This window comes from Peromyscus leucopus, chromosome 2 (assembly GCF_004664715.2).
Source record: "Peromyscus leucopus breed LL Stock chromosome 2, UCI_PerLeu_2.1, whole genome shotgun sequence".
NCBI classification, from domain to species: domain Eukaryota; kingdom Metazoa; phylum Chordata; class Mammalia; order Rodentia; family Cricetidae; genus Peromyscus; species Peromyscus leucopus.
In genome coordinates this window covers 73,621,355-73,635,931 of record NC_051064.1, presented here as the reverse complement: position 1 = coordinate 73,635,931, position 14,577 = coordinate 73,621,355, and the positions used below count along the sequence as shown (strand labels likewise).

At 38.3% G+C, this 14,577-nt stretch overlaps 1 protein-coding gene across 1 annotated transcript; it reads left to right on the top strand.

The window, feature by feature from the left end:
* Positions 1-283: 283 nt before the first annotated feature.
* Positions 284-841, top strand: LOC114709029 (adenylate kinase isoenzyme 6-like). The gene has a single exon (XM_037203328.1). It carries the CDS (start codon positions 284-286, stop codon positions 839-841), a length of 558 nt encoding a protein of 185 aa, XP_037059223.1.
* Positions 842-14,577: the final 13,736 nt, after the last annotated feature.

The window sequence follows — 14,577 nt, the reverse complement described above, 5'->3', positions numbered from 1 at the left end:
ATACATGGTAATTTACAATGAGTATGCATATATAGTCACATATATATCAACTCATAATCTACTGAGATACTAGTACATAACTATCAAAATTGAGCTGCATCCTCAGTCTCTCTCTCTCTCATACACCATCTCTCTCTCAATCTTTCTCCCTCTCTTTTGTTCAACATCAGAATCTAAAGAGGAAAGTCTTACCACTTATAATTTTTTAAAATTTGTCTTTAACTCTTGTGACTTTCAAGGTCAAAAATGAAGTGGTTCTTCTTGAGCTAAATCCCCGATATTAATGTATTTCAGTCCTGATTTTGATGCAAGTTCTTTGCTTAGTGTGGTTTTTCCAACCTGTGGTGTATTGGTGAGCAGGATGTTCGGAAGCTTCATAGTCCTCCCTCACTGGGCAGCCAGCACCTCAGCTTCACGCGACCTACTCAGAGCTCTCCAGGGAGGAGCCGGATATGATGGCTATGGTGAAGAATACAGTTGTCCAATTTCAGATGAAGATAAGCTCATTGATGAGTTAGAGAATCAGATGCGAGAAGGTGGCGTTATTGTTGATTACTATGGCTGTGATTTCTTTCCGGAACGCTGGTTTCATATAGTTTTTGTGTTGAGAACAAATAACAGTATACAGTACAAAAGACTTGAAACAAGGGGCTACAATGAGAAGAAGCTACAAGACTATAGTCAGTGTGAGATTTTCCAAGTTCTTTATGAAGAAGCCAGAGCCTCTTATAGAGAAGAAATTGTGCATCAGCTGCCCAGTAATGAACAGGAACAGCTGGAGGCTAACATCAACCAAATCTCAAAATGGATTGAGCAGTGGGTCAAAGAACATAACTCTTGAATTAGAGACTAGCTACCCTGGTGAGGTGGTGCACACCTTTAATTCCAGGTCTTGGGAGGCAGAGGCTGGTCTACATAGTAAGTTCTATGCCAGCCAGGGCTCTGTAGTAAGACTCTGTCTCAAAAGAAAAAAAAAAGCCTGGCCACAGCAGAGCCACCCTGTTGCTATCACTCAGTCCAGCTAACAGAAATGCCCAAGGATCAGCAGAAGAAAACTATGTTGCAGCTCCCACTGCTGTCTGGGTTTCTTTTTCTCCATGAGAAAGCTCACCAACAATCCCAAATACTAATATAAATTATTTTATTAACAATTGAACCTAAAAATTGTCATCAAATTCAATGGACAATAAATCTGATCAATGGGGACATACCTTTTAAATTTACTAAAATGTAGGTGATCTCTTAAAAATGGAAAACTAAAAAAAAAATGAAGTGGTTCTTTTTTTCACATCATGTCTAAAATGGACCTTAAAGAATTTTAGATTGCAAAGGGCTTAAACAGACTATTCTTAGCCTACTTGTGGTTTCTGTGATTATTACTTAAAACTCTTTTTCTATAAAGGTCCAAAGATCAAGAGTTTCAGGTTATATCTCCCTAGATTTTTTTTTTGTTTTGAATATGAATATTTTCCTGAGTTATCATTCCCTGGAACTTATATTAACTTTTGCACAGGAACGTAAAAGATAGTTAATGGAATGAACATGCCACTTTTGTTTCAATATACCCCTCTGGGCTAAAAGGGTGATCCTGGAACTTGGCATATAATGAAAAAAATATATCTTTGGCAAACAAACATGAAATGAATAATAGGAACATAAATGTGATGAAGACTGGACAGGAGAGGGTTGAGCAACTGACTGTCATGACTCATTCTTACCTCATTTATATTTATTAACAACAACAATAATAATAGACTCTAGAAGGGCTCCAATGTGTCAGAGATTCATTTGCATTATCATCTCATTTAATCTTCCTAATAAAGCTTAATTCCTACTTCTGAAGAATGAAGAAACTGAAGATCAAATATATTGGGCAACTTACCTAAGAGCTCAAAATAAGGAAGGAATGGTGACTTAATTAGAAACTAAGATTGCCTGAAAACAAAGCAGTTTCATGTACCACCCACTGAGGCTTCTTCTTACATTGATAGACACTGCAATGTACATCTTGGAATGTTGTATATAGTACAACGAAGACATCCATTATATAATACCTTGGTTATGCTGAGTGAACACTGACTGCTACACAACTGAAAAGCTAGAGAAAGTAGGGGAACTTAAGAAAATATTACAGTGACTGATAGAAGAGTAGAACCAGGGGAGGCCTACACATCACTAAAGCTGGGTTTTCTTCTTATTGGTAGCATCACTTTCTTATGTAATCTTGGCAAAGCCACTAAATTTCTCTATATCTAGATTTTGATGCCTAATAACAGAGAACTGACTTCCATATCTAGCACCATGTTCCAGAAAGTATGTGAAATATCAGAGCATGCACTTGGCAATAGGAAGACAATGCTGTTATCATTGCTGTTTATGACTAAGAGAAGGGTTCAGGATATCTCTTTTTTTCTGAAAAATAACTGTGATAAACTCACACTGGCAATGTGCTGGAAAGATTATAGGCACAGACATGAATATTGGGAAGTAGGAGTTTATGTGGGTGAGCAAGATGAGTAATATGAGCACTGTGGGCCATGAGAAGAATTACAAGAGTTTGTGGGAGGTTCAATTCAATCCACAATAACAAGTCTGTAGGGTGAACTGGAGGTGAGACAGGTGAGGAATAGAAATGGATTTGGGAAGAAGTCAAAGATGAGAATGACTGACTCATCATTTCACCACCGGCTCCATCTCCCCAAATCACCAAACAGGTGCTGAACTCATAAAATAGCCTGAGTCAGAGAAGTAGATTCATGTAATAGGTATTTTACTGGATACCTACTAAGTCCATGAGACTCAGAAGGAAGTCATGAGTGGGAACTATAAGAATAGGTATAGTGATGAAGTATTTATAATTTTATAAATTGAAGCAAAGCTTCAAATATATTCATCATTTGGAGAATGCTAGCAATGATAGTAATGGTACCACTGGATCCTCAGGAAATGTGAAGTATTGAACTGTATAAAATACAATGTTTTCCTTCAGGAAGTTCAATGACCCCCTCCAATGCTCAGAGGATATCTCAGAAAAAGGGAGAGAAACAATGTAAGGACTTAAGGATGGGAAAGAGTTCTGGCTGTAGAATGCTGTCATCTGACATGACATAGCTGTGCAACTGTGAATCACAGAAGAACTAACAGCACAAGACCTGAACAAGACTGGGCCAATCAACTTTCTGTCATGAATGAAGGAGGGGTTCATATGGGCTCTCTGTCCCTGAGGATCTATAGGCAGTTAATGATTGCCAAGAGAGAGGGAGTCACAGTCATTGGTATACCTACTGTGCAATGCCCTTGCTTGGTAATTAACCTTCTATCCATACTCATATAGGCAGCCCCAGTTAAATGCTGTAAGTCATACAAATACATATATACAAAATGTGAAAGTTGGTGGTGGACTTGGGAAAAAAGATGTGATTTGGTGAGTGGCAGAAGAGGATAAGACAGGAAAATGGAAAATACTTTGATCAAAGAACATTATTTATATGTATAAAATTGTGAAAGAATAAATCTTCCAAAACAATAGCTCATGGTGAGTCTAATTCTGTAGCAGAACAGAAGAGAAATGGGAAATAAAAAAAGTAGAACTATGGTAAATTACTTGCCCAAATATCTTCAATGTTTCTTCATCATTTTGTCCATATCCCTTGTCTACTACTCAAGAGCTTTGACCATCAAAGGATAGAGCCTGTCTCTCTAACTCATGAATCTAGGTTATCTTTAGAACCTACTTTGCCAATATAGTATAGTAGAAGTTACGTTGTATGTATGCAGCTATAACAGATCATGAATGCTTTTTCTTTCTCTTTTAGAGCCTTACTTACCCACGAGGATGAATCTAGGCTAGTGATAAATGACACATGGCCAATTGCCAAACAAAGAGTGAGCTCATTCAGGATGAGCCAGTCCCAGCTGACCCACTAGCAGACAAAAAACACTTGGATGAGCCAAGCTGAGATCATTCAAGCCTGGAAAGATCAGAACTTTCCTTAAAACCTGAAGACTTTTGGGCAATGAGAAGTTGTTTAGTTTTGAAACCACTAAGTATTTATGTAGCTTGGTGATCAGTCACAAATGATATAGAAATAAATAATATATTTCCAATATACTATCTCTCCTATATCATTGCAATTGCTTATGGTGACTTTCCATTCCTGACCTCATTTTGCAGATGCAAAAATAAAGCACCAATTGCATAAGAAGTAATTGGCCTATGATCACATGACTAGAGGTGTTAAAACCAAGGTTTAACTTCTCTGTCTGATCTTAAATCCTACAGATTTCACACTATGTCATATTATATTAATTGAGAAAAAATTTGAGACTATTGGCAACCACAGAACAAGCCATCCCAGGGAGAGGCTTTATGAAGGCATACATCCAAGTGTGAGCAAGAGAATACCAGGAGTGGAACCTATAAAGGTCAAGTGGGATGATTCTTGTCTAACCTCTTCAAATAATAAAAGAAAAAGTTAATCACCAAGAAAAAACACGTCAAGAAACAAGTAGGGATTTCAGAAAGGAAGACTGACACAGGTAAGGGGTGGGCACAGAGTGACTCAACATCCCCATCCCAAAGGGATATGTCCTCAAGTGGGAAAGTGGAGTAGTTTAAAATTGGACTATCATAGGAAAACTTGGACCAACATAGAATTTCCAGTCATCCCTGCCAGATCCTCTTCCCTTTAAGGAGTAGGGTATTTGAAGCCAAGTCTGGAAAAAGGCAGTGTGTCCTGAAGTGTACACCACCCACCCCTGAGCTCTTTCCTCCACCTTCCTCCTGCCTCTTGGCTCATGAGTCTTTTCCTTAGTTTATAAAGTAGGGGAGTTCCTTTAGGTTTTCTTCTTGGGATCATTGTTAACTGTTGCTTTTCAAATAATTCTGTCCACATGGTGGAATAAATATTTCTTCGCTTATAGTAAGATTAGTTTTCAATATCCTCCCATGGTCAAGAAGACTCTACTCATGACAAATAATTTGTAAAGTCACTTTGTCTTATCCCTCCATCTGAGTCATAACCCCTTTGTAAAACCTCTAACTCCAAAAATATTTACATTACTATTTATAACAGAAGCAAACAATTACAGTTATGAAGTAGCAACAAAAATTTTGTGGTTGGGTGTCACAACAATATGAGGAATTGTAATAAAGGGTCACAGCATTAGGAAGATTAAGAACCACTGATTTAAGTACTGTTCATTCTTTAAGGCTAATATATTACATTATCTATAAAAACTCTTCTCTGTCCCCATCCCATGGCATTACTCTATACTCCCATTTATAATCTGTGTATCTGATCAGAACATTTGGCAGGTGGCTAGTCTACTTCTCTCACTAATAATTACAGGAGGTTAGTCATGGTGATTGAACCTGAATTGGAGCTCAGTGGAGAGATGTGTTCAGGATCAAAGATTAGTTTTAGGAGAATGTTGACCAGCCTATGCCTGGTAATCTTTTGACAGGGTGTACTTGCTTGTCCCCTGTTAGTAAGGGAGCCAACTAATTTGATGTGGTTCAAAAGATCTTCATTTATGAGTTGAAAATTTAATTATTGCTGAGAGACTTGGCAAAACTCTACATTCTCTAACACAGGGACAAACAATACTAAAGCTTATGAATTCTCCATCAATCCCTGTTACTTTGGGGTAATATGAGTAAGAGGTACTTACAATTTCACCATTTCAAACATAGCTTTCATAATTGTTTTGTACTACAACAAAACTTATCCTGACTGATTCCAGAAGGATGCGAAAGAAATTGTGGCTCTTATTGCAGAGTAATACAGTGTCAGGGAAACTGATGTCAGCAACAACGTTTCTCTATTTTGTTGAGTCTATCCTGAGAGATTAACTAGCAGCTGCTGTCTAGCTGAAGGTGATTGGCACTTCAGTGAACTAGGAAAGACCCTGGTCATGTTAGGTGCGGAAATTCACCTTTGGAATCAACATGTACTTACAGTTGGGAAATGAAAAGGACTTTTGAGGTCATGATGTCACTGGAACAAAACTCCCTCAACACACTGAGTCATCTCTGTGGTTCCCCTCCTTGAGGACCAGTTTGTGGTATTTTTTTTTTTTTAAATTCAAGGTTCTATTTGACGGCTTTCATGTATTGAGGAATCAGAGTCAGGTCACCCTGCCTGAGGTGTGCTATATTGCCAATAGACACACTCAATGTTTTCACTCTGCAAAGGACAGTGCTACAAAAAAGTTGTGTGGTCTATTCTGAAGTTAATCCTGACTTCATTTGCTAGCAACATGCAAGCATCTTAGGGACCCTCATTTTCTTATAAGTAGGGGAGTAAGGGAAACTTCACTATAATCACTTTAGATAGATAAAGTGTAGAATAAATGTTTACCTAAGTGATTCCAGGAAGAAAAAAACTTAAAAAAAACCCAACAACATAAAATTAAATGTAATCATTGAAATATTTCCTCTGGGTTAAGGACATACATGGAATTGATTCATTTCCACTTCTCATTGACTCTCTAAGACAGATGTCAAATTTCAAAACAAAATTTCTAAAACAGAGGGCTAAAGTTCAGAGAGATTTAGTAACTATCTAAAGACCATGCACTGTAAGTCACAAGCAGTACAGGGACAGTGTCCTGATGTCAGAGGTAAGCTCTATCTCAGTGGTTTTCAACCTTCTTAATGCTGTAACTCCTTAATACAGCTCTTCATGTTGAGGCGATGCCCAACTATAAAATTATTTTTGTTACTACTACATAACTATAATTTTACTATTGTTAGAAATCATAATATAGACATCAGTGTCTTCTGATAGTCTAAAGTGAACCCTGTAAAAGGTCTTTAAACCCCTGGAAGGGGTCATAATCTATAGGTTGGAAACCAGTGATCTATGCTATATACTTAAATATGCCCTCTCTTCAATGAACAGAATGCTGCTGTTGAGTCTCTCTTTGAATTGTGTACATGCATATTCATGGGAAATTCATTTTCAAAGAAAAATGAACTTGTGAGAGATTCCCAGGTGGTAGTAATCTTTTCCTGGGCTGCTTCTTTTGCTGTCTTCATCTTTATTTCCCTCTTGCTCTGGAAGGAAGTTAGCCTGATCCTACTCATAGGGCCACCTCCAGATGATTTTTTTCTAAGATCCAATAACTATGCCTTTTTGGAAGTCGACTCAACAAAATTATTGGAACTCTGCTTACATAACAGACTTCCTTGGTGTCTCTAAAGATCTGAAAATGGGGACAATCACTAGTGTCAAGAGTGATGAGATGAGATGAGCTGGAACCACAGATTATCCCAGGTCTTCACTTGCAAAATCTCATTTAATCCTTTCAGCAACCCATGAGGCAGGACTCACTCTTCAATTTTATAGATTAGATTAAAAAGGTTAGGGATTATCCTTTGTTTTATATCTAGTATCCATTTATGAGTGAATACATACAATGTTTGTCTTTCTGGGTCTGGGTTACATCACTCAGGATGATATTTTCTAATTCCATCCATTTGCCTATAAATTTTATGATGTCATTGTTTTTTTTTTTTTTTTTTTTTTTTTTTTTTTTTTTTTTTTTTTTTTTTTTTTACTGCTGAGTAGTACTCCATTGTGTATATATACCACATTTTCTTTATCCATTCTTCAGTTGAGGGGCATCTAGGTTGTTTCCAGGTTTTGACTATTACAAATAATGCTGCTATGAACATAGTTGAGCAAGTGTCCTTGTGGTATGATTGAGTATCCCTTGGGTATATGCCCAAGAGTGGTATAGCTGGGTCTTGAGGTAAATTGATTCCCAATTTTCTGAGAAGTTGTCATACTGATTTCCAAAGTGTCTGTACAAGTTTGAACTTTCACTTACAGTAGAGGAGTGCTCCCCTTGCTCCACATTCTCTCCAACATAAGCTGTCATCAATGTTTTAGATCTTAGCCATTCTGACAAGTGTAAGATGGTATCTCAGAGTTTTTGATTTGCATTTCCCTGATTGTAGCAGGGTCCTTGCTTTTGTTCCCTTTGGGGGTGGGGGCCAAGTAGGCGCAGAGTCAAACCACACAGACTCCAGGAGAATGTCGAAACAACAAGCTCAGTTTATTCAGGAAGAGACAAGCCTTATATACCCTCCACCCTATCCTTGGGGGAGGTCTGATGAGTATGCATCTCCTGGTGTAACATGGCTGTCTCTCATTGGTCCAGGTCATCTCCAGATCATGTTTCAGGTGCTGTTGCTAAGACCATCAGGCAGACCCAGGCTGGCTCTCAGAAAGTATCTTTTTTACTTGTTTGGGCATCTGGCTCTCAAACCTGTTAGGGATGAGTCATCCCACACCTGATAAATAAGAATGTTGAATAATTCTTTAAATGTCTACAACCTACAACTCCAGAGAAGCTAGGAAACAAGGAGAAACCTAAGAGGGATGCATGGACCACCCTGGGAAGAGGAAATATGAGATTTCCATGAGTAAACTGGAGATGGGGGGTAATAGAGGGGACGGGATAGGGAATGAGAACACAAGGTAATGGAATGAACGAGGCAGGGGAGGGACAGAGTGGGAGAGCAATAAAAGAAATATCTTGATAGAGAGAGGCATTATGGGGTTAGGGAGAAGCTGGTGCTAAGGAAATTCCCAGGAATCCACAAGGATGACCCCAGAGTAGACTACTAGCAATAGTGTAGAGTGTGCCTGAACTGGCCTACCCTGATAATCAGATTGGTGAATACCCTGTCATTATAGAGTCTTTATTCAGTAACTGATGGAAGCAGATGTAGAGATCCACAGTCAAACACCAAGCCAAGCTCTGGGAGTCCAGTTGAAGAGAGGGAAGAATGATTATATGAGCAAGGGAGGTAAAGAACATGATGGGAAATCTACAGAGAGAACTGAACCAAGCTTGTAGGAACTCATGAACTGACTGACATCTGTGGAACATGCATGGGACCAGACTAGACCCTCTGCATACAGGAGACAGTTGTGTAACTGGACTAGAGCCTCTGTTTGAAGGGCCCCTGACAGTGGGATCAGGATCTATCCCTGGTGCATGAACTGGCTTTCTGGAGCCTATTACCTTTGTTGGGATACCTTGCTCAGCCTTCATGCAGGGGGAGGGGTGAGAGGGAGATCTATGGTTTGTATATAAACTGAATAAAAAAATTCTTAGATAAAATAAGGGTTAAAGAAATAGAATATGAGGATTCAAGTCTTCCTGGCTCTAAAGTAAGTCTCTGCTTCATTCCAAAGTTCTGTAAAGGTACTGTTTCCTAGGCATAGAAGTAAAGCAGTTTCAGATGAAGAGATGCCAAGCTCCTGATGCTACAGCAGAGCCTCCTCGTGCTTAGTTTAACACTGCCATTTGTTGGTTCCACCACAGACTTACTGATTTGGAGGATTCAGAGTTACAGCTTAGATCACACATCATGAAATTTGTGGTGATGCTTATGGACCTCATCCTAATCACTCGGGCTTTAAAACCACTTTGGGAAATGCATAGCTCATGCTGTGAAAGTAGACATAACCAAGGCTAAAAGCTAGGGCCAAAGAAGACAGGATACAGGATATATAATATATAATATATCTCCCCCTTCCCCACCCCCAGCTTTCTGCTGAAAATGACAGAAATAAGAGATCCCAATATTTTTTTTGAAGTATTCATGCAAACTTTACTTCCTCCAAGAGGTATCTTGGACTGTTCAATATATATTTCAAAAAGTAATCAGCATACATAGCATTAGGTTTCATTATAGCATTTCCAAGCATTGCTCCATCTCTTTCTTTGTACCTTCCCATTCCCACATAGCCTCCTTTATTTGAATGCACTGTTCTGCTTAAAAGCTCATCCACCCTTATTCCACCTTCCATTATTGAGCATTTCTTGTCTTCTGTAACCTTCCTTCTATCTAACTTCATTTGTAATGCTTGATGAATTTACTGATTGTTTCTCCCCAGTATAATGTGAGAACTCCATGTGGAGTTACACACTTCTTTGACTTCCCAATGAAAATGAACTTCAGACAGTGTTTTAATTTGAAGTATCACATTGCTTGTATCGAAGTCTGTTTCTTTCATATAGTGTGATGGTTTTACTGAAAATGGCCCCCATAGGCTCATAGAGAGTTGTATTATTAAGAGGTGTGGCCTTGTTGGAGTAAATGTGCATCTTAGGGTTTTTATTGCTGTGAAGAGACATCATGGCCATGGCAACTCTTATAAAAGAAAACACTTAATTGAGAGTGGCTTTTTTATGGTTTCAGAGGTTCAGTTAATTATCATCATTGGTTAAAGAGCATCAAGGCATGAAGGTAGATGTGGTGCTTGAGCTGAGAGTCTTATATTTTGCAGTTAACAGGAAGTTGACTGAGACACTTGGAGATATCCTGAGCATAGTAAACATGGAAGCCCACCCCCACAGTGATACACTTCCTCCAAAAAGGCCATTCCCACTCCAGCAAAGACACACCTTCTAATAGTGTCACTCACTCCCTATGAGATGATGGGGGCCAATCGCATTCAAACTACCATAGTATGTCACTGGGAATGGAATTTGAGATTCCAAATGCTCAAGACAGGCCCAGTGTCACTCTGTGTTCCTGCTGCCTGCCAGTTCAGATGCAGAACTCAAGGCTCCTTCTTCAAAACCATGTCTGTCTGCATGCCACCATGCTTTCTGCCTTGATGATAATGGACTAATTCCCTGAAACTGTAAGCCAGTCCTAATTAAATGTTTTCCTCATTAAGTGTTGCCATGGTCATGGTGTCCCTTCATAGCAATAGAAACCCTAACTAAGACATACAGTGATATGGTTCATAAATGGTTTTGAACCAATATTTATTCATAAATGTTGTATTATAGCATATGATAATATATTATATACATATACATACTTACTATCTGTGTTTTGTTTTTATGTATTTTGAAAATACTTAAAAGTACAAGGAGGAGGATGTTAACCCAAATGTAATTTCAAGATAGTCCAAATGTATACTTTTTACACATGCTTGGATATGGTTTAAACTCATCAAACCTCAGGATTTCATATGTAAAGTGGGGAAAATGATATTTGAATCTCACTTTTTTTTTTTTGTTTTTTCAAGACACGGTTTCTCTATGTAGTTTTGGTGCCTGTCTTGGATCTCTCTCTGTAGACCAGGTTGGCCTCGAACTCACAACTGCCTGGCTCTGCCTCTGGTTAAAGGCTGGGATTAAAAGCATGCACCACTGCCACCCAGCAAATCTCACTTTTTAATGTGTGCACATGTTAAAATAGATACGGCATGTTCTATAGGTACTGAATTTGCTCTGTGTATTGTCTTCACATCACACATCCATATCCAAGTTTGAGATAACCTTATAGCACAAGGGCCAATGTTTTCCCAGTGCATCTGTTGACTAAACTATGCCCTTAATATAACAAATTGGCTGATTATTTTTTGAATTCTGGGAACAAAAAATTCATTTGCCTTCTAGGTAGTACTTAGTAACGATTTGACTTTTTCTAGATAAAAGTGGAAACCGTTGTTTTAAAAAGACATTTATTGTGCTGAATATCCATAATTTTTTTCTGGGGCCTCTTCGCTATACAGTTTCTGCCTCCAATAAGGATCTGATTGACTTTTCAGATTTGGGAATTGTAATATATCTGTTTCATGTGGTAAAGGATTTAATTTTCCTATTGAGCATTGGTATCTTATGCTGTTTTCATAATTGTTTAACAGTCAACAGCAATATTTTATATTATATGTAATTGCAAATTTCATGAGGAAACATTATTCCAAATTTCACGAGGAAACATTATTATTTTCAAAATAATAAGGGATTTAAGCCAGAGAGATTGTGTTCCATATGCTGGTCTACCATTTATTGTACGGTTGGGTTAGTTTTGGAAAACAAAAGCAAAAAAAAAATTAAACAACCCAAGCTATTTGAGTATCATGTTGACTAAGTATTAAATAAAAAGAGTCATGTTAGTCTTACTCACAGGGTCATTACAAGCATACTGTAGGCAGACATGAATAAATAGCATGGTTCACAAGTGTCCCAAAAGTAATGGTTTCTTGTTTTCTAGCCTTGAGATGTCCAAAAATTCTTCCTCACATTTTTCTATATGCCAGAAACAAATTCAATTGTAAAACTTCAGGCAATTAAGTGTCTAAAGTAATTTTGTAGATATCTCAGACAAAGGAATATTTTAGGTAAAAAAGAAACAAAACAGAAAAGTAGCAGAGAAGGAAGATAGAAAGATATTCTTAGAAACCTATGGAGTTAATATAGTCAGAAGAGAGGTACCATAAACACTGATTTAAGACATGATGGATAAGCCAGGTACAAGCATCAATTGTCACCTGTGTAAGCAATAGTTGAAGGTATATATAAGGATATAAGGGTTGAAAATATAGACTTTGAGGATGGGTGGAAACACAGAGGTGACCCCAAGAAAGGATGACTAAGCTCTCAGTGGGTAATGACAGCTCTGTATCTAAACTTAAAACATTAAAAGCTTCTAAATAGATGTTTGGTGAGTCAACCCAGGAAGAGATTCCTCAAAAAATGAGGAGAACAAAAACACCAAGGAAGGAAGAATATTTTGGGGAAGATGAATTATGTTTAAGTAGTTTGTTTTTATTGCTATTAAACATCCTCACGATTCAGCTTTCCCCACCAGGAAACACCCACAGAGTTTTATACCTCATGCTGACTTCCATCTGCCATAGTATCACTCAATGACGAGTTGCAACCGTTTCCTCTTGTGGTGACGTATTTACTCTTTCTAGGTCCAAGTCAGAGTCACATTTCTTTCTGTATTTTTAGTTCAATAAAGGGAAATCATAGTGAATTTTGAAGATGTGAAATCTGGTTAATTCACTAAAAAGCTACTATACTATGACTGAGCAGGAGCTGCAACTGGAGAAATGTTTGTGTATTCTGAATGACTGAGAGGCCACTTTCAGCAAGGAAGATCATTTGTTTCTTTGATGTGAACAGAATGGGCTAACAGCCAACAGTTATCAGGCTCCGCTATGAGGTCTCTGGCAGGTAGACTATGTGGCACTGGAGAAACTGGATTACCCATAGGTTCAAAAGAGCACAAATTTGGAGACACAATGGCTCAAAGTTTCTACCTCTGTCATTAATTATGCAAAGTTCAACCATGAGTATTAGAGTTCTCCAATGGATTTTTTAACATCATTAGCAAGAGGTATTTTGAGTGAAGGACTTACTAGACAATCAGGCCCAGAGACAATGTTCATATAAGAGATATTTTTTCTTGTGCTAACTATCCTGAGTCCTTCTAAGTGCAGATAAAAGCAGGGTTTCTGTGTTAGTTGTATGAAGTCTAAATTTTCAGAGAAGAAATTTGCCATTTTTTTCTTTAGCTGAGATCATTCATGAGCTGTAATGAGGTCATTATTTAAAATGGTTTTTATCCCGCCATTGTGTGGCATTTAGTAAAGGGGAGGAAAGGAAGGATGCAGCAACATGAAGTGCTCTTGTGTTGTGAGCACGTGAGGTGTACTAGCGGTATAAGTAAAGGGTGAGTAGGCACATTTGTGTACTTGTCTTCTCCTGTTTGGTGTTTCTGGGATTCTTTTCTTCCGTAGGTGTTGTCTTCCATTTGACACTGTTCTACCTTGTGAATCCCTCATAGGATATTTACTGCCAGGTGACAACTAGGGAAGAAGCAATGCGGAGGAAGTTCTGAAGCCTTGAAAACGATACTGACGGCTTCACAATCATATCATTCTTTTCTCCACATTTAGGCACCCAGTCTCTAAAATGTAGGTATCTGGGAAATGAAGACTACATGTGTGCCAAAATGGAAAGGAAACATTGCGCTGAGCATGTTTTCCCCCTTTCTTGTGTTATCTTATTTAGTCTTTATCAATTACTTCATGATATCGTTTGCCATAGGTACCTTTCCAGTGAGATAACTGAGGCCTCGTGTTGTTAAGTAACTTGACCAGGCACAAATTACCTCCTTAGGAGGGAGATAAGCTTTCTAAGGTCAGGGAAGCCCCAGTAGTAGCCAAAATGATACAAGCTATTGTCATAGCTCTTGGTTGCTCATCATAACCAGGTGGTAAAGCCTAATTGTTGAAGATTCCATATAGTTTTGTTGCAGGACATAGAGAAATCTTCCCTTAATGAACCAGGAAACACTCTCCCTGTTGTCTAACTTTCACGGTGCTAGGCAGAGAAAAGTCATCAATGGTCTTAGCCATTGCTAAACCCTTCATGCTATAAAATCAACCTGCCAGGCAACATGAGCCCCCTGGTGTTATAGTGGAAAAACTTTTTATGGGGTTAACTAAATACTTTCTGGATTGGATTCAAGTCTTGATCCAAAGGAGAAAACTCATGCCTGATATGGTAAACATTACCAAAAACCATCCTTAGGGAGGTTGTAGGCCAAAGCAGAGATCATATTGTTACCTGGCTAAATAGTCATGCTGTCAGACTACCGTCCAAATAATTACTCTTGTATCCATAGATACATGCTGCTCTCAACCTTAGAGAAGCTTCATATTGCGGTGGATAGTGGGTAACCTAGAGAACCATCTGATTTAAGCATGTGTGCTCTTTATCATGCATATTGAGGCACTGATACTC

Coding starts and splice junctions, on each gene's coding strand:
- LOC114709029 (XM_037203328.1), top strand. CDS start 284: ATGTATTTCAGTCCTGATTTTGATGCAAGTTCTTTGCTTAGTGTGGTT.